The 23,138-nt window shown below is 35.3% G+C and overlaps 1 protein-coding gene across 2 annotated transcripts in view; it reads right to left on the bottom strand.

Annotated features, from left to right (window-relative positions):
* The window catches only part of LOC149538572 (5-formyltetrahydrofolate cyclo-ligase, mitochondrial-like), a 46,342-nt gene extending 43,222 nt beyond the window's left edge, over positions 1-3,120 (bottom strand). The window contains exons 1-2 of one of the 2 annotated variants that reach the window (XM_089799879.1): positions 2,686-3,120; positions 2,343-2,483 (exon numbers count right to left, since the gene is read on the bottom strand). In XM_089799879.1, the coding sequence (XP_089656005.1) occupies positions 2,343-2,483; positions 2,686-2,938 (394 nt within the window). In that variant the 5' untranslated portion in view covers positions 2,939-3,120. The remainder of the gene's footprint in view (positions 1-2,342; positions 2,484-2,685) is intronic. The other variant, XM_089799880.1, reaches the window with a different exon arrangement.
* Between the last annotated feature and the right edge of the window lie 20,018 nt (positions 3,121-23,138).

The following is a 23,138-nucleotide window of genomic DNA, read 5'->3' as shown; positions in this document are numbered from 1 at the left end:
CATTAAGGAAGATATGAAATTTCCACAGTCCATTGTATTAGATTTGATAGCTTTTAAATTAAAAATTGTGTAACACATTTTTCATTGACATTCCTTATCACACTCAGTGATCTAGCCCAATTGTATTTAATCTCATTTAAGAAGAAAACCAAAAAAAAATACCTCTTGAAGGAAAATCATATCCATAGACCAAGCCAAAAAAAATGAGAAACCTCTAGAAGGCCGCAAGCATTCCAAGAAATAATTTTCATGCTGCAAAGTCCTCCATAAAAAGCTATGTTTGAATATCATCATCCTCTAAGGACACAAATTTGTTAGTAAAGAGAGTATACTGGTTTGGGGAAAAATAAACAAGATAAAGCAACATTGGCCCCCACTATTTCCTCTAGGCAACTTATTGTCTCCATAGGCTACATGAGCATCTACAGGTCGAAGAAGTCGTTGATGATGTCCCAACACTCAAAACAAAGCCATGAGATGACAAAACTTCAGTGGTTTGGCTTTATGTGCTTGAGGAAAAATCAGGAGACTCATTTTTTATAACATGTTGATGTGTTTTACATCAATTTCAATGTACTTATATACTTTTGACATGACTAAAAGTGTCTTACCAATGACAGTTGCCCATCCCTCATCCTTACCAACTACAATCAGTTTTCTAAAGCTAGCTTAGGAGGGGATCACAGTGTAAAAGGACAGTCTATTACCTTCTGGTTTGGGGACATGTTGCAAAAAAAAAATTAGGAAAAATGATACTTGTCACATTCTATGAAAAGCAAAGGGATTCCACTTCAATGTCCAAAGATTATTTCATGTCAGTGTAAGGTCCACTTGAATATCCACCCTATATGTGGGGTCAAGCAGGGGTTGGGAGATATCAAATTTGTTAAGTTTTTCGCACGTAAAATGCCCTGACAACTTGGTAATCTGCTCTAGAAAGGTCCAAAAATAAATGGGTAAGCTTGGGACCTCTACACAAATGGAGGCTTTTGAGGTGCTTGCTCTATGTTCCTAAAGTCCAAGGTCTGGCAAGATGACACCAAAAGGGCTTTGCACATAAACCAACTAGCATCAAAAGCATTTATGTCTATTTACCCTAGTGAGGTTTCCAGCACCCACAAGCTTGATGCCATGGTGTTCCCAAACAAGATTTGTCCAAGTGGGGATAGATTGTTCAAAGAGGATATGCCCCGCACATTAAGCTATAAGGCTGTAATTTCCATACAACCAACAGACAAAATCAACAATATTGATAAACTAACACCTACCTAGTGAAAAGAGCTAGCATGGTTAATAACTCATCATAAATTTTCATGACAAATTTCCTTGCTTGATTGGGTGACACTCTCTCCATCATTTGGAAAAAGATTTGCAAGAAGGTACATAAGACCCATATTTAAAGACACAAACCATCCTTAGGGTGGGATTAAAAATGAAATGAATGTGAAAAACTGCCAAGATCTAGCAAAAGTGATATACAATGACTAGAAGGCCAGCCTGGAAACCCTAAATCATACTTAAGTTAAGCCCTCAACTTGCTTTTGCATGATTCAAATATCCAAAAAACTTCAAGAAAAGTTTTATAGGATAAGCTATAAATTTCAAACAAAATTGTCATTCCATAACAAATTCATGATCTGTGACACTTATTTGGGAAACTTTAATTCAAATAAAAACTCAAGAAGTTTAAGAGTAATAGTAATAGGTATCCTTGGCACCAAACAAAAACCTCAGCAATAACTTCATCACTCTACACGTTTGGGAAAGCCGTAGTCAAATTCAAGAAAACTTGACCAGTTAAAAAAAGTATGCAACTAAAGGATCTATATTATTTAATATTTTGTGCTCTTCAGAAGGCAGAGATTGTCGTTTTAGATTCCGAATCGCCATTCTCAAAAAATTCAAGGATGCTGATTTTGTTAAACCCAAATTCCCATCGCAATAAGGTGGCTCATTGCTCTAGCATAAATGAGGCATGGTATGTTAGGTATGGGATACATTCAAGCGTGACCATATTTACAAGACAACTCATAATTCTAGCGCATGTGATCCAGATTTACATTGGACCACGACCCATTTTCACAATAAGCTTCAAGCTTTCCCACAGCAGGATGTAATCGTGCCAGTATACATCGCAGCACAACAAGTGTTCACATATCTTAGAAAATGGCCCACGCTCACCCCACAGTGCATACACAGTTCAAGACTATCAAAAAAAAGGTAGCTCCACTTAGCTGACTCTACTGAATAAATCCTAGAAAAGCATCATGTTAAATTACAAAAGTTACAAGAGAAAACAATAAATTAAATGTAAAAAGCAGGCAAGGCCTTCGGGGAAATACCAGATTCAGGTTTCTGTAAAATACTTGATATTATTTTGGAAGTGTCCACTTCTCTTAGACCCTCACAACTTATGTAAGCACATAGCCTACTGCTGGATTTGAACCATGGAGCTTCCAAGACAAGCTCCTGAACAGCTTCATCTAATCAAGAGAAAAAAGCACACCCACGGATTATATACCTACTGACAAATATATAAGCATCAGAAGCAAATACTAGAAATCTGAAGCGCGTGTCAGGTCCAAGAAAAGGGAATTCAAAAGACAAAAAACTGAAAAACGTCACTTTTACTATAATTGATTAATGTAAGCATTTGAATAATGTTTCAGGGAAATTATCAAGTACCTTCTTGTCTCCTCTGAATGGGATCAAAAGCCTTGAGATCTCTGCGGACCCTCGAACGAAGTGCGCGCTTTTGCTGTATAACTGCATCCGAAGCAGCTCCTGCTGTTGTTTGAGCAGCCATTGTTCTTCTCTGTGAGAATGATAGTGAGTTTTTCGCGAGGGTTCTGAGCGTGTGACCCGCAAACGGGGGGAATATGTTATAAAGCATTGTCTTTTGATGTCTTGTGGTGGAAGAAATTGTTGCTGGCATCATAATTTCGAACTTCGTAGCCTGATTCCATTCTTTACATTATTTCTGTGACTCAGAATTTGTTTTTCCTCAGGGTGACTTCAAATTGCTCTGTAATTTGTATGTTCCCTCGTTCTTTGATTTACTGATTATTATTATTATTTAAATTGGTTCGTAAAAATGTTAGTATGTAATGAAACCATTGTGAAAGTTTGATTGTTTGGACAAGTTTTGATTTGTAATATTATATTTACTATTTATTATAATTGGATATTTGCATAATTTGAGAATTGGTAAATAGTTAAATAGGTCAATTATTTAGATAATGAATGAGTTTGTAATTTATTAAATTATGTATAATATAAATAGAGTCTATTTGATGTTTATAAGATATTTGTTTTTTATATGTAAAAGTAGCAAAATAAGGGAGTTTGCTTATACAAAATAATCTTAGAAGGCTTGTAAACGAGAGCAATAGTAGTATGTTAACAATACATTAACATTATACCAAAATACCAAAAATCATTAATAGTATAACAATCAATTTTCACTAATGAACTAAAAGAAACCACTAGACTAACTATATAAACTCGCATAGGAGCAATTAAATTATTGTTCCAAAATAGAGCTATCTTACCCAATGATATTAAGCTAAAACCAGTACTTAATAGCAACATAGAAACTATAGAACTTAAACCAAAGGTATCAACAACCTTAAACGATATTAAAACAAAAAATAAATAGAGCACCATAAACTAGATCATTTAATTTTGCACCTAGATTGGGTAAGCACACAAACCCAGTCATCTATACGCAACTTAAAGAGTTCCTTATAGTTGTCTTCTTTGTCCACATTCAAATGCAACATTTCCTTCTAAAGTAAGCAAATGGGTGTGATCGATTTGTGCATCACTCACAAGCTAAATCTAAAAATATATGTAAACTTCTTATCTAGGTCAACAACTTTGGTCTTCAACTTGTCCAAATCTCATGTTAGAATCATGCAATTGTTATAGGTCCCACTATGAGTGTCCTCACAAGTCTCAATGCTCATGTCCTCTTCATCCTACATCATATCATTGGTCAAGTCAACAATCATGTCTTTGCAATATCAAAGATATAGGAAGATGAGTTTTCAATGTATGAGCCCTCAATCTCCAAAGCACCCTCTTTATCAATCCCCTTTTGGTTCTTATCACCATTACCCTCACTTTGGTTTTTTTATCTCCAGTTCATCACTCTCCTCACCCTCATTCTCCTTAGCATCAGAATCCTTCACCTCTTTATATTTACCCTTGCCAGCAGAAGGGGTAGCAATCCTCAGTGAACATCTATGGGTACTTGTTGAGCTTCAATAACTTCCTCATCAAACCACACTTTTTGAATAATTAAATTTCATTTTTTTGTTTCTAAATTATTTTTTCATCTTGAAAAGGCCCTTTCTTTTTTTTAACTAATGGGCTCTAGCTTACCAATGGAGTAGGTAGGGCTTTTAGGGCTAGGTTGATTAGAACCACCTTTAAGACTAAGGTTCTAAGAATTTCCTTCTACTAGAATCAAGGATGCTCGCAACGAGAGAGGTTCGAAGATGATAGGCTTCATTAATCACAATTTGCCTCAAAGGGTAGAGAGAAAGGTGAAAATGGTACAAGTGAAAAATAAGCTCGTAGTGGAGTGGAATAGGCTTTTTGCCCTGATTTTGGCATTATCCATAACTTCTTTCACAAAGTTCTCAAGAGAGTTCAAAAGAAAGAAAGGGGAGCAAATCAAACTTCTATTATGGAATCATTCAAAATAGGCATGTGATAATAATAATAATAGACTTTTATCATTAATTTCATTTTAGTGAAATTAACATCAACCCCATAAAAATTTCATCATAATTTTGGTTAATAAAAATATATTTGTATGCTCTAAGTAGTGTTTTTAAATAAGCTTTTTATTTTTATTGAATGTTTTCACTTTATAGTCTTTAGTTGTTAAGTTTTATTTTGAATTTTTTTGTTTTAATTTATTATTTCACATTTTTGTTAAGCATTTTATAATATATTGGCAATATATCATTATTTAAATTTCCAAGTTTTTCTTTAAGTCAAACTTTATTATGTTAATTGCACTTTGAGTTTTGGGATTTTTCTATCTTTTACATATTTCACTACATGTCAGTTTACATGCAATGTGAAATGCAATGGTGTCCAAAATCCCCAATTGTATTTTTCCTTAATCCTTCTTTGTTCCCAAATCATGATTCTTAGTACCCATTCCATGTTGACGCAGTCAAGGATAGAGAATCCCCAATGGAGATGTCTAACCTTACAACAAGAATATGCAACAGCAAAATGCCCAAAAAAATAACAAGCATTGAACATAATTGGAAGAAACATCACTAGATTATCATCAAATTAGGTTTAAAATGCATATATTACATTGTCATTGTCAATATACAATTGCTACAGGTTATCAACTTGTCATCTCTCAAAACTCATGTAACTACAAACAAACTCTAGTTATCCTAATTGCTTATCTGAATCTAGTCTAAACCCCTAATCATGCACGCCACACTTCACAGTACTTAAACAAGAACTCCTACCCTACAACACAAGGTCATGAGCCACAAGTTGACTTATATCTAATCATTAATTTCCAAGTCAAAGGAAATATATTATGAAAAAATTGGTTAGGCCCCAAATAACTTGAACACCCCAAATCAGTACAATGTGTCTTGCAGACAAGAGGGTGAATCAAACATGTTACAACATAGAACAACATGCCATTATGCATCGCATGTCATGATTCTTTGTCACAAGTCCAACTCGTCGCCCTGGTTGTTAGAACAAGAAAGCTAATATGAGACCAAACCAATCTTAAGATAACTTTATCTAGAAACATCAAAATAGTATGTAAAGCAAGACATAGGATATCCATGATGCCTAGACCACACCATAAGGATTACATCAAAAAATGAGCCAATTGGATCGATTGCAAGCTAAAATAATAGGAAATTGTCCAAATGAATAGTAAATAGATAAATTGAAAGGGAGTATTTTTGGGTGATGCAATATTTCCAACAATCCAAGGACCCTCTTGCATCAGACACCTCGACTGAATAAAAGATGTTCCATAAGAGGAATTTGTAAGCATTTGTTAGAATTTAGAATGTATATTCCATGCTCATTCTTCACTCACTTTTCTTCTCCATCAAAAGAACAAGAACTGCTATGATTTTTCACATGACCACTCTTACTGTTGTTGATGTAATCATTGACCAAAAATCTTATAGAACAATATCCACCATGATGTATCCCACTACTACTATTTTGAAAACCTTTGTTTCTAATCAAACTTAGTACTACGATTGTCTCTGCCTTTATCATCACTAGAATTTCTGAGACTCCACCTCTGACATCCAAAATATCAACCTTCAATCCATTCCTAGGATTTTTTCTCATTTGATACCACAATTTTTGCATGAACATGTTGTGACATCAATAGCTAGTTGTCACTAGTCTTTAAGTTCACTAGTTAATTTTTACCCGGCTAATGCTTCAACAACTCTACCACCTTAAAACCCTTTTAATCACCTATTGCAAATCTATCACCTTCTAATCCAAAATAATTTGATCTCCTAAGGAGTAAATTCTCATACTTAGGTTCTTAGATTTCATTTGTTAATCCTTCAAAGGATGTAATGTGAATATTCTAGCATGTTTGATGATAAAAATAGTATTCCTTTAGCAATCATGAATAACACCAACATCATATCACCAAGGTCTACCCAACAAAACATGACAAGCACTCATATTCACCACATCATATAATATTTAATCCCAATATAGGCCTATGTTGAAACTACCCCAATACTACTCTTTCACTTGCACCATGTGATCATCCTAAAACAAACTTATCCCATAAGGACAAGTTTGAGTTTTCTTAGTTTCAACTTTTGTACCATTTATTCATATATAAGGTTATTTTTATTTCCACCATCCATTATCACTTTACAACATTTACCATCGAACATGCACAATAGTTGGAAACAATTATCTTCTCTACATAGGCTTCAATTCCTTTTCGCTTAACATAACTCTTCTAAACATAAGAGATTCTCCCATCTCAAGTGTATGTTCTCTTTCAATAAATTCGTCTTTTAATGTATGTTCCTCATGCGGCACTAAGTTTCTTTTTTTGTTTGTTAGAAGCAACCAAGCATTGAAAAGATATATGACCAACACTCACACATTTGAAACAACTATGTCCTCTATTTTGTCATCACAAAATGGTGGTAATAGTATGAAACTTTTTTCAACTAAGTTTTGCACATCTTTGAGACAATTCACTACTTAACTAGCCAACATTTATCAACTAGTCATTTCCAATTTTCTCAGTGAATCCTTTTACTGAAGGCTTTTGTCAAGTCCTTTTTCATTTTTTCATGTTAATAGCCTATGCTTGATTTTTTAAGCCTTCAAAGTCCTTACCTGCATTTTAGAGTGTTTGTTTAGTTTTCTTTAAGCTCTTTTTTTCGTTCAATCTCTTGATTTTGATTTTCTCTTTGATTTGATATACCTTAGAACTTAATCAAACTTATTAGTCTAAAGACATGGCCATTTAAGTGCCCAAACAGTGGTCTCTTCAAGCTCAATAGTATATCTAAAATATGGACGTGATATTCTAATTTGGAATTTCATTTTTGAAAAATATAACTTAAAGTGAATTTGTGTTTATGTTTTTAAGTTACTTTATCATTTAAGTGATTTAAGTGACTACAGTGCACTTTATGTTATATTTTCATGTTGAGTCATTTTTTAAAATTTTCACTTAAGTGACTATAGTGCACTATATAGTCTAATTTAATGTTGAGATCTATTTTAATGGTTTTTTTTAAAAGTATAAGTTAAATGTTTCTTTTAAATAAATATTTACACAACATGTAAACTGATTAGTGTAAATATTCTATTTAACCCATTTAAAGTGATATTTACTCAATAATCAATTAGTCACTGCTAAATAGAAAGTTTAAGGTGTGAAACTTAATAACATGTCTTTTTTAAAATATGTTATATGCAATTACATCTAAAGAATGTAATTTTTGCTCTTGCATTCAAATGCAAACATCCAAAATATGCAAGTGCATCTCTAGAGTGTGATTTTGACTTGTCCAATCCAAAAGCATGAAAGTCAAAAGGATATTTTAAAACATGCAATGACACTTGGAGAGTGTGACTTGCACTTGGAGAGTGTGATTTGCACTTGAAGGCAAAATTAAAAACATGTCATTGCATCCATAGAGTGTGATTTTGCTCTTGGAGACATATGTTTAACTTAGACCAATGAAAAGGTCCAAAAATAAAACATGCATTTACATCCTAAGAGTTTAATTTACATGAAAAGAGACATTTCCATTCAAGGCATCTCATTCAAAGACCCTTCTAGAGTGTGATTTGTACTTCAAACTCATTATAGATGTATTTGTTTCATGTGTTTGATCTCCTAGAGTGTGATTTCCCTTAAAATGTGTTATTGTCATGCTATTTTAAATATGCAATAAGGTCTCAAGGGTGTGATTTGCATCTTGTATGCTAATACATACATGTGAAAAGTATTTCAAAGGCATATTGCTCCAAATACAACCAATGCATCGAATATAAAGGCAACCAAAGAGTGTTTTTTCATTGAAATGCCAAAAAACATTCATTTCCAACTCATGTGTTTGTATCTTGAGGTCACAGTTTGACATTTGAATGCATGCATTTTCATCTAGGATCCACATTTTTCACCATTTCATGCAAAAACCACCCCATGCATTTGCATTTCTAGGGTATATTTCTCCCCAAAAATGCCCAAGAACATGCATTTTCCAAAATCATTTTGCATGTAAAGGAGTTTGGAGACCACATTTTGGCATCTACAAGCAAAAACACCCATAATTTGACCTTGGAGATCACAATTTGCAACTTTGAATTTTTCAAAGGCTCTTAATAGTTGCATGTATTTGCACTTGGAGAACCCAATTTTGGAGAAGATTTGTTCATCCAAACTTCTCTTTCCTCCATTTTTGGCTCATTTCCAAGTAGAAGGATTCAACTTTATTTGTATTTATTACTTGTTTCATTACAATATTGCATTTGTTGGCTTGTTTTTGCCCATTTGTTCAAATACAACCCATGTCTTTTGCATTTTGTCTTAAAATAGTTTTTAAATCCTGCCATTTGGAAATGTAAAAACTCTTCCAAACTCCAAAAATGAAAATTGCATGTAAAGGGAAATCTTGAAGTTTTTCACGTTCGAGGTAATAGCAAGAGGTATGTTTTTTTGGTTCTTAGTTGTTCTTGCTTGTTTTTGTTTGTTTTGATTTCTTTTTGAAGAAAGTTGAGGATTCCCACCCAAGAATGCAAGTGCATTTACATGCTTTCATCTTCCATGTCGATCCATATTTTATTTATTTTCCAATTTCCTTTTTCCAACACGTGGAATCACATCCTTTGAATTTGATTACATGTTTATCTCGAGTAAAAATGATTTATTTTTTCCACATGTAATTACCTCTAGAGAACCCAATTTTGATAAAAGGTCACACTTTTAAAAACAAAGTTGTCATTTTGCATGTATCCATATGCATCCAACTTTCATTCTTGGCCATACAAATGAAAGCTCATCTTTTCCCACATGCAATCCATCTTTCTAAGTCCAAATTTGGTCCTTTTGTCCAAACATATGTGCTTTCTAGTTCATTTCCATCCATCACATGTATTCCATAAGTATCTAATCAATACTTTGAACACCTTGCCCTTCATAGATCTGTTATTACAAACCAAAGTTTAATACCTTTATGGATCCAATCCCTTTAGATGATGTATTTACTCTTTGGAACTTCCATGTTGCAACGTGAGATATGTTTTCACTATCAAAATCCAAAAGCAAGATGAAATATGAGTATGATAAGGAGTTGGCTCACACAACTGCATCTCTCATTTCATCTACTCTAGATCAAATATTAGATGCATGGATTAGGCATGTCGACATGGCCAATTTCTTGCAAAGGATCAAAGCTCCTACCAATAAGGAAATGATACTTATCTAAAGGAGTAATATTTGTATGGTATCTGAAGGACTTGAGCAAATACAAAAATCAAATCCACGAAGCCCTCAAATACCTACATGTAGAAAACCTATCACAGAGAAGAAAAAGACAAGAAGAGGCAAGGATTTGCTCTGAAAACATGCAAATTGTATTCTTAGATAAAGAAAAGATAAAAAATTACAAAGATATCAATCCTTATAAAAGGAGATTGAAACCCGAAAAGGGTAACCTAAAAGGTAAAAGCTATTTAATAATTACTAATTAATTATTAAACAGAGAATGCAAAAAGTGCATAAAGTGAAATCTTAAGAAGGGAGAAAAGGTAATTTAATTAATGAAATTAAATTAACCTTTTTCTCTAACACCCCTCTTAAGATGAGCAACAATGTAGTTACAAACAATGCTGAAAGAGCAAGGAAACTACAATACAATGCTGAAAACAAACTTGAGTCTCGACAACAAGACCTAATGAGGTACCCAATCACAAAAAAATCCCTATGAAATAGAGAAATAGAGAAAACCTAGTGGGAAAAACTCTACTCCAAAAAGAGATAGCTAAAAACCAAGTGAAGGACTGCAGAAGCCTCCAGTTAGAGGAATGTTCTAGAAAATAGGAACAAAGAACGATCATGAAGAAAACCACTAAAGCATGTAGAAGCTGCAAACTCTATCAAAAAGAAACTGCTAATCTATAGAACCTCCTCTGAAATAGAACCTAACTAGGTAGAGAAGACTGTAATATACATCGAATCAGGAGGCAAACAAAGGCAAACAACTAAAGTAAAAAATACAGATGGCATAAAACACCAAATCTTGAAGAGCTAATCAATCGAACCAAGGAAGCATGAGAAACAATAGAAGAACCCCCCTAATGTAGATAAGGGTGAGGTGACAGGCAACTAAGGAAGTGGGCCAATATCTCCCACAAAACAGAAAGAACCAAGAACATCGAGAGTGAGGAAGAGGTATAGACACCTATAAATGCATGTTTCATTGACACATCATGGGGCTAATGTCATGGAAGGGACACTCACTTGACAAAGGAAGAGGGCACTAAAAGGCAAACAACTATCCCCCATGGCACTTTATAATGTAGTGCGAGTACAATAACTCACAATGATGAAAAAGATCCTAAAAATTCAAGGAGAGGCACTTTATCTCAGTGTGTTTGCATAAACATGCTTACAAATGATATAAAAAATAATCAAAAAGAGCAAAGAGCTAAAACAATAGATAGCACAACCTAAAAAACAAGATCCCATGACACGAAAATGATCCCCAAATCTGAAACATCCAAGATATCCACCATAGAGAAATAAATCAAAAAACATGATAAAAGGAACAAGGAGCATAATTTGTAAGAAAAACTAACATTTTTGAAAAGAGGACTAAACCAACTTTCCAAAAATATAACGTTTTCGAAAAATAGAGTTGGGACGATCAGGATATGCCCTTTAGAGTGAAAAACTAAACATCCATCTTTGACTACCAAAATAGGCAACCAAACTACATCAAAACCAAAAAAACTCCTACACCACTATCTCTGTATCAGAACTAGCTTTCTGAGACTTCTTTTAGATCGAAAAAAGACCTTTGTATGCTCAAGTTACGACCAACGACCAAAAAACTAATAATAGGTCAAAAAAGGACCTAAAGGGCATGTAGGAGTGCTGATGTAGAGCTGACGTTAGCATTTCACTACTTTAAAGTTGACTTTCTAGAGGCTGTCACAACAAAACAAAAAAGACTACCACATGGCAATGGCCCCAAAAAAAATGACATGGCACCTAACACGTGTTACCAATGCTACATGGCAGGTGCTTATGGTGCCACGTGAGCAGAGGAGGAAGAGGGGCTAGAGGGTTGTAGAGCCACTAGTGGTGGAGTAGTAGTGGCCACAAGGGTAGTATGGTAGAGACAGAGGTGATGATGGTAGTGACGCGACATTCAGAAAAGGCGCCCGACAGCGACACCTAGAAAAGACTCACCGAGGGCTGGGAAAGGTCATAGCGGTGTCGAAAAAAGGCATTACCAGCTACAAAACGGGGCTACGAGCCGAAAAAAGGCTAGCAGCCTATTTTTAAAATTTAAAAAAAAAAAAGCCTCAGACTATGTGTAGGAGGCCGTACATCCTTCTAGGCAAATTTTCTTGCCTCTTGGATCAATGTTGTCCAAAATGGACAAACTTTATATGGAGACAGGGGTTTTGATGTCTTATGAATCCATCTGTGAAGTCCATTTGGCCTCAAACTACTCCAAAAATTAGTGACCCACCCCCCCCCCCCCCCCCCCCCCTGTTTTCTTAGTAAATACGTAAAAAACTCCATATTTGATCCGTCAAACCCTTGCTCTCCCTTTTCTCCAAATACCAAACAAGCTACAACAAATATGGCTCTGATACCATGAAGGATTTGAGCAAATACACAAATCAAATCCACGAAGCCCTCAAATACCTGCATGTAGAAAGCTTGTCATAGAGAAGAAAAAGACAAGAAGAGGCAAGGGTTTGCTCTGAAAACATGCAAATTGTATTCTCAAATAAAGAAAAGATAAAGAATTACAAAGAGATCAATCATTATAAAAGGAGATCAAAACCTGAAAAGTGTAACCTAAAAAGTTATAAAGGGTAACCTACAAGGTAAAAGCTATTTAATAATTAGTTAATTATTAAATAAAGAATGCAAAAAGTACATAAAGCGAAATCTTAAGAAGGGAGAAAAGGTAATTTAATTAAATTAACCTTTTTCTTTAACAGTATCCACTTTCCATATGCCTTTTCTGGAACTTGAGTCCATCTTGGGATGTGCTCATTGTTTCAACCCTAAATCAAAATAATTAAGGATACAGATGGTAAGGTCATTATCAACCGAGATCCAATTATTATTGACCATATCTTCAAAGTCCCTCATACTTCAAAATGCGTGGATTTTTCTAAAGAAATATCTTTATGACTATGGAATCAAAGTAAACTGGATTGTCTAAGGCATACCAATGAAATATGGTTGGAGAATAAGAGATCCAATTCCTCTACATAGCCTAAACTAATACACAAATCTGACTTCTCCACAAAATTTAATGATTTGATAACTCTCCTTAGTAGAATCTAGTAACATTGAACCCTTGGATGTATAAGTTTGTCTTCCAGATCTTTGAGAACAAGGAACACATCTTCTTGGGAGAGCTAATAAGTACAACATTGTGAAAATAGTTGATTCATGTGGGTACATCAACACCATTCTACATGAATTTATACTTGGTCTACGTTGTTGCAACAATGGGATCATTTTCAGGAATTTCCAGAGAAGATCAGTCTCTAGTCCCCTTCTAGAACTACTATGATCAAATTACACTAACACAGAGAAAGCATCATTATACAATAGTACAATATATGTTCATTAGATATTTTAGGTGCATTTTTTTACAAAGAGTTGGTAGTCAAAAGAGTATCAGATGAAGCTTGGAAAAAAGTAGATCAGTTCGAGTGCATTTTCTTTCAATATTTGACTTTCACCTATCTAAGAGTTGTTTATTTTTAAGGAGAACAATACACATTACCGAGATATCCTACTGATAGGATCATTCTGATTGAGTTCACCATACATCTCATGGAGGTGCAATTGTACCAACACATTCAACACAAGCAAAGATTCAACATTACCACTACCAAACCCCTCCAAGTTGGTCGATGTACACTCAATTCAATTTGTAAAGTGAAATCTATTGAAGGAAAATTTTAGCTCATTACTCTAAAGAAGTTCAAGGCTAGCTTTCATTTTGACAATCAAGGGATGCATTTGAAGATCAAAGGGGCATTCACCCATGTTCATTGCATGGATCATGTATGGATTGACTTGTACATGAAGATATGCATCATGAAAATTGAGTATTAGAGTCTTACATTACAAAAATTTATCAACCAATCCTAGAAGGATTTTAGATTGAAGATGATGGCATGATCCTCAATCTAGAGTATCATAATACTTAGTTTGATAGGCTTGGCCCTTTCCCTATTCATTTGTAGAAAAAGGAAGAAGCTATTGTCTTTGATAGATTCTAATCTATCTTATTGAATACTAACAAGTGGATAAAAAGGAAAGGCTTCAAGAGAGTACATCCACAGATTAGGGTAGATTGCAATCACTTCAAGTTGATTGGAAGGAGATCACAAGTGGAGATCAAGAAGAAAGGTGGAGCATCCTCATCCGAATTGGTTAAATATCTAAGTTTAAGCTCAAAGGAGTAAAAAGATTAAATCCACCCTTAGATTCCTCTTAAGTAACCATGTGAGCTCAAGAATTAGAAGAAGAGTCAAAGGAATAACTTGATGAAGAGGAAGAGGGAGAGATAATGATCATATCTCCCCCATAGCCAACAAACAACCAAGATCCATCTACTCAGGAGGAACCATTCTTGGATTCCATAGAAAATGATGTGGATTCATTCTCCACTATATTCACACCTACTATTTCCATCTCAGAGGTGAACATTACATAACTCGTCATCTCTTCTACAACTTCTCCTATCCTCATAGTGGATAAATTTGAGAACTTGGGGAAATTTATTTGATGATTTTCCAGCTCTCATAGAAGGTCACATTTCCAAACTTGATACCTTGGCTGCAAGGTTTGAGATGTTCATGATATAGTCATCACAGAGGAAACCCATGGTTTTATCTGTGCAAACTGAAGCATGCACTGTGACAATAGAAATATGATTAGGATCAATGTCTCTTGTAGCCACTATTATAGTTTCAATAGATGAAGGTTTCAGTCTACTTGCATGGTTTGGAAAAATCACCATGAAAAGGAGAAGGATCATATTACCCTAGATGATCTCCCTGCCAACAAGAATAAATTTAAACTCCTAAAGGAAAGGATCATTTCAAGAATCATTGTTGACTTTAAAAAGACCAAATATGTTGAGATTGCAAAACCTTTGGTGGACAAACCAACTTTAATCACTCAAAATAGTCACCAAAATTGAACTTGGTAAATAGTCACGACTAGGGTGCTTACAAGATGCCCAAGATGCACTCTTAAATTTTTAAATAAGAAATCATGAGCTTTAGGAAAAGAAAAATCAGCTAAAACAAGAGAACGTTCATCTTCACAAGATCATTTTCCAACAATCCTTGCATCCCATAGTCATCACATCTCAAACAACCCACGTGAATTGAAGAGATGAGGCAACAAAGGCTTGGTTTAAAGAAGTTATCTCACAAGGAGTTCAGTTAATCAAAGATACACTAAAGCTCCGTAAACATATCAAAGGTGTTGAGGAAAGGCTCCATGACATGATTGCTTCCTTCAACCAAGAGACCAATACCTTGAAAGAAGTTTTGAGTATTTGGGATCAAATGGAAAATTTTGATTTAGATGTCTTGATTCCATGCAACATCATTCCATCCCTGAATAGAATCTACAAATATCAGGGACTCGTGGTTCATAAGGAGCAAATACTATAAATCTTTTGTCAAAATTACAAAGTGCATTAGAAGGATAGCAGGAAATAGAAATAAAGATCATGAGTGATCTAAGGAAGATGGGATGTAAGGTCCTTATTAAGGATGACAACATATTCATTGAAGAGGAACTAACTTCAGAGTTCACCAACAGAGTCAATGTTGATTGTTAGTTAGTGGTGTCTAATCAAGGAAGTATTGTACACTCTCCATAATTCCTTAGTAAGGTTCGAAGCTAGGTTGGGCCCCGAGTGGGGGTTGGGGGGTGGGGTCGGGCCTATTTTATGGGCTATTTTCTTGTGGGTTGACATATTGTAATTAATCAAACCCTAATTTTGTAAGCAGAAAAAATCTCGTATAAATTGGATAAGGGCTAGAGATTTCATAAGGTGTGATGAGATAGTAACTTCTTGGGGTGGTATTGAGTTGTAAGGAATTACAAATTGTAATCAGGTTATAATGAACTAATAATAAAAATATTGGACTTTTTGTTTGATGGACATGACTTAGGGATTAGGTGAACCACGTTAAATATTTATGTCTATTTTTCTCTTTTGTGTGCATTTTTTTCTAATATTAGATATATTTGCATTAGATTTTTATTTATGTCACGTTAATCTTAACACTGATTTTGATTCTAAAGATTTTGGATTGCATATGATGAACAAGTTTGCTATACACAGTTTGTTGGGAAAACACTTGTGGGATTCTCTTAAAGATAATTACAAACTTGTAAAATCAACACATGCAAATGCAGTTAGAGTTGAAGCCATTTAAAATACAATGGAAATTCTAGACCTTCCTATGGCTCATGATTGTATTGCCAAATATAAGGATTTACTTGATAATTTCAAGGGTTGATTCAACTTTCTCCACCTTTTTTGTTTAGTTTTTTTATTTTTCATCTTTGTAGTTATTGAAGATGAATTGCATGTGATGCAACTTCATTTATCTCAATTGCATGTCCTCATGACATGTAATCCAATAATTCTTCTCACCTAGTTTTATTGGGTCAATGTGGTTGAGTTACTCCCACTTTTTCCTCCTTTTTTATGACTTATTTTCCTATATAATAAGTTCCCCTCTCATTCTAAATATGATATTTTATTGTATGCAAGAAAGCTCTAATAAAATTGTGCAAGCATAACTTTGATTATGTAGTACTATTTTGAAGAAAAGTGAATGCAAAGAAACAATTAAAGCTGTAACTTTGATTGAGAGATTTTATGATAGTATAAATTAGAAAGTTTTATAGTAATGTGTGTCTATTATCTTTGATTCATGTTGTTATTGTACTTTTAGATAATAGATCATAACAAGTTAGGAAGCAATTAGAGTTAAAGCTTTGACTAGGAGCAATTGTGGTGATACATAAACTAGAAGCTTTGAGTGTAGCTTGTATTTATGTCTTAGTTCACAAAAAAATAGTTAGGATTCCCTACTTCTATAAGTCTTTGTTCTCCAATGGTAGAGGTTATTCTTATACAATAGATTAAAATAGGACTTAGATCCAAACTGACATGCTTTTAATCAACCTTTGAGTTGGTGTTGGTTTATCGGTATCACCATTTCCATCTATTAGATAAAAGCACAGGTAGAGATTTTGCCTTTCCCATTACTCACACCATAGGTAAGTGGATTCTTTCTGGAAAGATAAGAGAAAGAATATTGGTAACACCCTTTACAAAATCTCTCAACTTCTTGCTTACCTTGAGTTGATCCAAGGAATAGTGAGAAGGGGGATCCATCCCTTAAAGGTAGGAGAGACTTTGTCTCATACATTGTGGTCGGTCTACCTATTTTGCAATTAGATTTGAACAAACTATTGGTTGCAAAATATCCACCCAACAATTTTAATTCTCCATGGTTTTTTCTCCTTCCCTAAATCTTATAATCTAGGTCTAGTTTAATCAAAAGTTTATCTTTGTCTTTATCCACAACAAGTTTACCCCTAACTGTAGGGGTAAATTGTCCACTCTTTAGCTTCTCTTCTACCTTTAGGTCATACTAATAAGCATCCTCAATTGAAAAAATCCTCAACATACTAAACTCATTTGAATTTTAAGTCTTAGATCATTAACATATCTAGCCACCTTTTCCTTGGATTAATCTTTGTGTCTAGATCTAATTGTCATCTTGTAGAAATCACCTATGTACTCATTAACTATTAGATCTTTCTATTTTAGATTTTGCAATATCTTAAACAATTGTGGTTCATAATCCTTGAATATGAACTTATCTTTAAGTCTAGAAACTATGATTCTCCATCTAGTAATCTTAGGTTCTCCATTATCTTCCTCATCTTTTTGTAATTTTTTTCACCATAAGGCAACATGACCCTTATGTAATCACCCTAAAAAGGGTTAAGCAACTAGAAGCCCTATTTTCTCAAATTCAATCAAATCATCCCTAATTATGTTGACAATGTTATTGGCATAATTCATCAAAATCAATCAAATCTTCTATCAAATGATCAATTAAATCAATTAATTCCTAAATTAAGCATTAATTACCTAGCCTATTTAATTAAATAAAAAAATATTAAATATGCTTTTCTAGAGTAATTAAATAAAAGGAATTAATAAATCCTTCTATTACATGTCATCTCAATGGGGACAAGTAGACAAAAGGTTGTTAATTGGAGCAATGAGAGCATGTAATGCCCCGCCCGGAGATCCTTGGAAACAAGGATTCAAATCAAGCCAAGATATATATATATATTTTTTTACAAGTATGAATGCACATGACAACATCATACAGGGATCACAACGATCGCAACGGAAGACTTCAACACAATCCCGGCAACCAACGAATCTCCGAACGCCACTACCAAACTGACACACACAAACAAAGCCAACAACGACAAAAACAAGATGAGGGCACAAGAAATGACCACTCATCAACAAATCACCAAGCTGGGGTAAAATGCAGAATCCCGAAATTTGGCTAAGTCTGAAACCCTGAAGCCCTGAAAATTGGCTAAGTCTGGATTTCTGAAGCCCTGAAATTTCCTAGAATCCATAACTTATCTCTGAGAGGTCTGAAACCTATCTCAAATGATTTGTCGCATATATTAAAATATATCTTAAGTATAAGGAATTAAATAGGGTCGAAGAACGATATATTTTAAACCCTAAGAGACTAAAACAGAAACACGAAAACTCGATTTCAAGAGAAACCGACAGAATTCAAAATGCAACAGCATAGGGTCGAAGAACGCCCAAAAGGGTATCCAAAACCACTCTCAAAAAGATTGGATCACGAAGAAAAGTGCCCGCTGATGGCACACGCAGGTTTTTCACAAAAATCGTGCAACACTTTTTACTATGGGAGGGCGATACTTCTCCTTAAGGCGTGCGACACTCTTCCAGTGTCGTACGACATTTCTCAAGAAGGCATGCGACACTTTTCAGCATCATACGACATTTCTCAAGAAGGCGTGCGACACTCTTCCAATGTCGTACGACATTTCTCAAGAAGTCGTGCGATACTTTACAGTGTCATACGACATAGTTTGCATGGGCGTGCGATACTTTTTAAAGTGTCGCACCATGCTGAACAAATGTCGCCCATAGAAACACGAAAACACTCCCAGAAGCAAAAAGGACCAAAATAAAGCAAAGAACCTCCACACCAGGGAGTATCGGATCCACAAAGGCTCGAGGAATGAACACTCGAGTGCATGAACAACACAAAATGGAGAACAACAACCATCTAAACTACAACAACATAGAACACACTGAATATAAACATCGCAGAGAACAAAAGCAACATCACAATGTACATAAATACATCTCAAGAAAAAAACAACCAAACTAAGTACGCGGTTCCTCCCAACCGTCAATAGCATCATAAGACCATCATGGGTCCTAGCCATCCCCCGTGCGTAACATCCCAAGCCACCGACCAGATCGTCAGTACTGTCGTAATAGGGATGTCACTACTAAAACATGCAACAATATAAGCATAAGGAAATCTAACATGCTAGTAGTAAAGCATAAAGATAATCCTACAATAGATAACATCACCTATCACATGCTAAACAACAGTAAGAAACAGATATACTACTAAATCAAATAATGTCATATAATCATATGCTAAACATCATGATAAGGGAATGCGTCGAGTAAACTAACATCATCTAAACATGATATACAATCATCCCAATGAAAGCATAAATCACAAGAAAGCATACTCCGGAACCCGAAGTACCAAGTGAAGACATCCAGCAACGGTCGCACTAGGACAAAAGATCGTCTCTGTACACCGATCCCTAGCAGTGGTGAAGGTAGCTACGCCTCCCAACCACGTGGCACCCGTAGGTCCACACCCACCGTGCTGATGGAGATAATGATCCAACCACACACACACAAAACAACAACCATGGCTAACACACACGCCAAGCAGTATGATGACTGAATCCAAGACATAGACAATGCATAACTACAGGTCTTGGTCAGACATCTCAATAGGCTACTAAGTAGGGGCTGACATCCTGGAGAGTCGCTTGGCATCCAAAAGCCCAAGCTCGGATCACATGTGGCAACACTCTCAAGGGACTCCCTTGGAACCATCACACGAATGTAGATCTTTTCATTATCTTTAGTTTTATTAACTCTCACAATTTTATTTATTTATCACTTACTTAAAACTTCTTATCCTCCGTCAACCTCCGGTGCCATACGCTGAGCTGCGAGATAGAAGCCCCCTCCAGATGCTACCCTACCCTACCCATGCTCATCCAACGATGAGTGCTTGTAGGCATGCAAATTCCCAACCCAACCCCAATGATCAAAACTTTCAGAAAAGACATGGAAGGTTGAGACTCGCAAGTCCCCCGACAAACGTACGCGCACGTACTCGTGTGTGGCGCACCACCATCACGAAGATCATAACACAAGGACAGGAATGAGAACACAATGCAAGGAAAACACCCAACTGAAAGCAACACGGGAAGGATGGATTCTACACGAATCCCAAAGCCAATGAAATCGTACATCATAAAATCACTCAACCGACCTCAATCTGAGAGTATGGATTTTACACGAATCTCAATGATGTAACAAGACCAAACATCATGAACTCATTCAATCGGCCTCAATCCGAGAGTATGGATTCTACACAAATCCCAATGATGTAACAAGACCAAACATCATGAACTCACTCAATCGGCCTCAATCCGAGAGTATGGATTCTACACGAATCCTAGCGTTCACGAAACAAAAGCAAAGGTCCAACAAAACATAACAAATATAAAATCACTCAACCGAACACAACGTCGGGAGTACGGATGCAACACGCATCCCAATGCAACATAAAAGTGTTAAAGTGGTCTAATTTATATCCAAACGAATCATCAAGGTCCACGACCCACATTGTGCCAAGAAAACCTGAAAAAATAGGGTAGCACGCAAAACGAGGTAAAAACCCCAAAAATTTGAAAAACTTCAAAATTAAAACCCATTTGGCCTTTGGGTTCAAAAACCCCAAAAATCCAAAAATAAATGAAATCGGACACCCTATGCAAAAACGGCCAGCATAACGGCATAAAATCCCAAACCCTCATCTCAAAAAATAGAGAAACGTTCATACCCGCCCAACTGGGTAGAACTAGCATACAGAAACGGAGGGGAACACTAGTTCTCAGCCTCCAAACAAACGGCTACCAAAAACAGAAGCAGAAATGGAGCATAACCAATAAAACGGGAAAGCCCTACCTCACAGCCAAAAGGGAAAAACGAGAATCTAAACCATAAAATAAATATCCCGCAGAAGTAGCTGAAAATTGCGGCAATCCAAGGTTTCTTCGAGCTGGATCCAATGAGCCCAACCTCACGACGATCCCACGCCTGTAGCTCCCACAACGAACAAAATAGTAAATCCTCATGAAGAGGATTTTGGGTTTTACTCTCCAACTTTCCAATTCAAAAGTGAGAAGTGAGGAATTAAATTCCTTTTTGGATATTTATTCACTTTTTGGGTGAATAATCGATTAGGGCATTTAACCAGCCAATCCAGTTAAACCCCAAATCAACCCAAACGAAAATAGGCTATTCCTATAAATAGGAATTCATCTATGGCAAAGCTGCCAGAAATTAAAATAAATCAATTTAAAAAGCCCGAAAATCCAAAAACACATAAACCTCCTTAATAACTTTTCGCGACAATGTGAACCTCCAAATGCACAGACACACTTACTGGTCTAATCACATAATGCAAATGAGTTCGGATTTAATAATCACCAAAAGATTTAAATTAAACATTTTAATAAAGGATACGTTGACCATACAAGGACAACATTGGTAAAATATGAAAGGCTGAATCACTAACTCCATGTGCCACTGCCAGGGATATAATTCTGCACACTAAACAACACGATCAAGTGCAATTGCATATAATAACATAGCCAAAGCAATCATGCGTTAAATCACCTAATTTAACCATTTATTTAATTATATTAAAATAATCTATTTACATCACTCACGTTCGCAAAAGGCATAGCAACGCAGGAATGAAGTGAATAACCATAGCATTAAATCCATCACATAACAAAATCAGAGGTATGTCCAAATACCAAATAACCAGATAACATCACAAAACACACTGTCATCTCAAAATAGCATCATCATGCAATATGATTAACTGAACAACATAGTAGTCTAATGTCTATGATACTGGAATCAAAGAGTAACATTTGACCCTCAGGTCATCTCAAATGTAAACATAACACGAGAACAGATATCTCTCAGATCAAAATAAAACAAGGTAAATGTCTGCAGCACATAACCAAAGAATCCAACAAGAATAATCCATTCTAATTACTTAAGCATTTAATAATGATTGATTACTCTGCATTAAAAGGCATTTAAATCACATAAGCAAACTCAGTCAAAAACATGACTAACCACTGCTACAGGAACCTAGTCCCGTGTAGCATGGTAAAAAGTACACAGTGCAATCTCTGCACACATCTCAGGGTAATCACGAAACAACCTCATGATACCACATCGATCCTGATAACCACTGGCACAAACCTCAGTGAACCAAAAATCACATCATAATCTCAAAGATCAGCAAGGTTGCATCCATCAGGACGACTTACAAAAGTCAAATGGGAGAGGCACTACAGAGCACATCACATGGATCACTCCAAACTAAATCCAAATCAATCTTTAACATTGAATTTGAACCACTCATTTGATCTCCATTTCTATAAATAAGATGGATTTGAAGCTCAAGCGGCCCTCACTTTTGGATATGTTGTTATGTTGTTATTTTCATGTTAGAATTGTATATTTACTTAATTTTCATAGTAATCAACCAGTCTTTTAGTTAGAGAATGGAATTGAACAATTATCATGCATTTGATCATTTAGACTTTAATCTATCATTATAGTTGAGTAATGACACGGATTAAAGACTTAATACCTAGGGAATTTGAGCACTTAATCATACTCTTTTCTAGATAGGGAGTAATAAGGTAGTTTCCTTAGTGTTTTGTGTTCCATGCAAATTCATTGATATATTTTGATGTACTAACCCTAATGTTGTAATGTCTTATTAAGTGTGTTGTTTTTTAGCTTACCACACTTTACAAACACATTTTTGGTGCCCACCATGGGGCCAGAACCCCCACAAATCTTTTTCTCTTCTTCTCTTGACCTTTGTTCTACATTTAGACC

The sequence above is a fragment of the Cupressus sempervirens genome, chromosome 9 (assembly GCF_028749045.1).
Source record: "Cupressus sempervirens isolate cs-2001-9-10 chromosome 9, ASM2874904v1, whole genome shotgun sequence".
Lineage (NCBI taxonomy): Eukaryota > Viridiplantae > Streptophyta > Pinopsida > Cupressales > Cupressaceae > Cupressus > Cupressus sempervirens.
The sequence above is the reverse complement of the archived record's forward strand: the minus strand, read 5'-3'. Positions and strand labels throughout refer to the sequence as shown.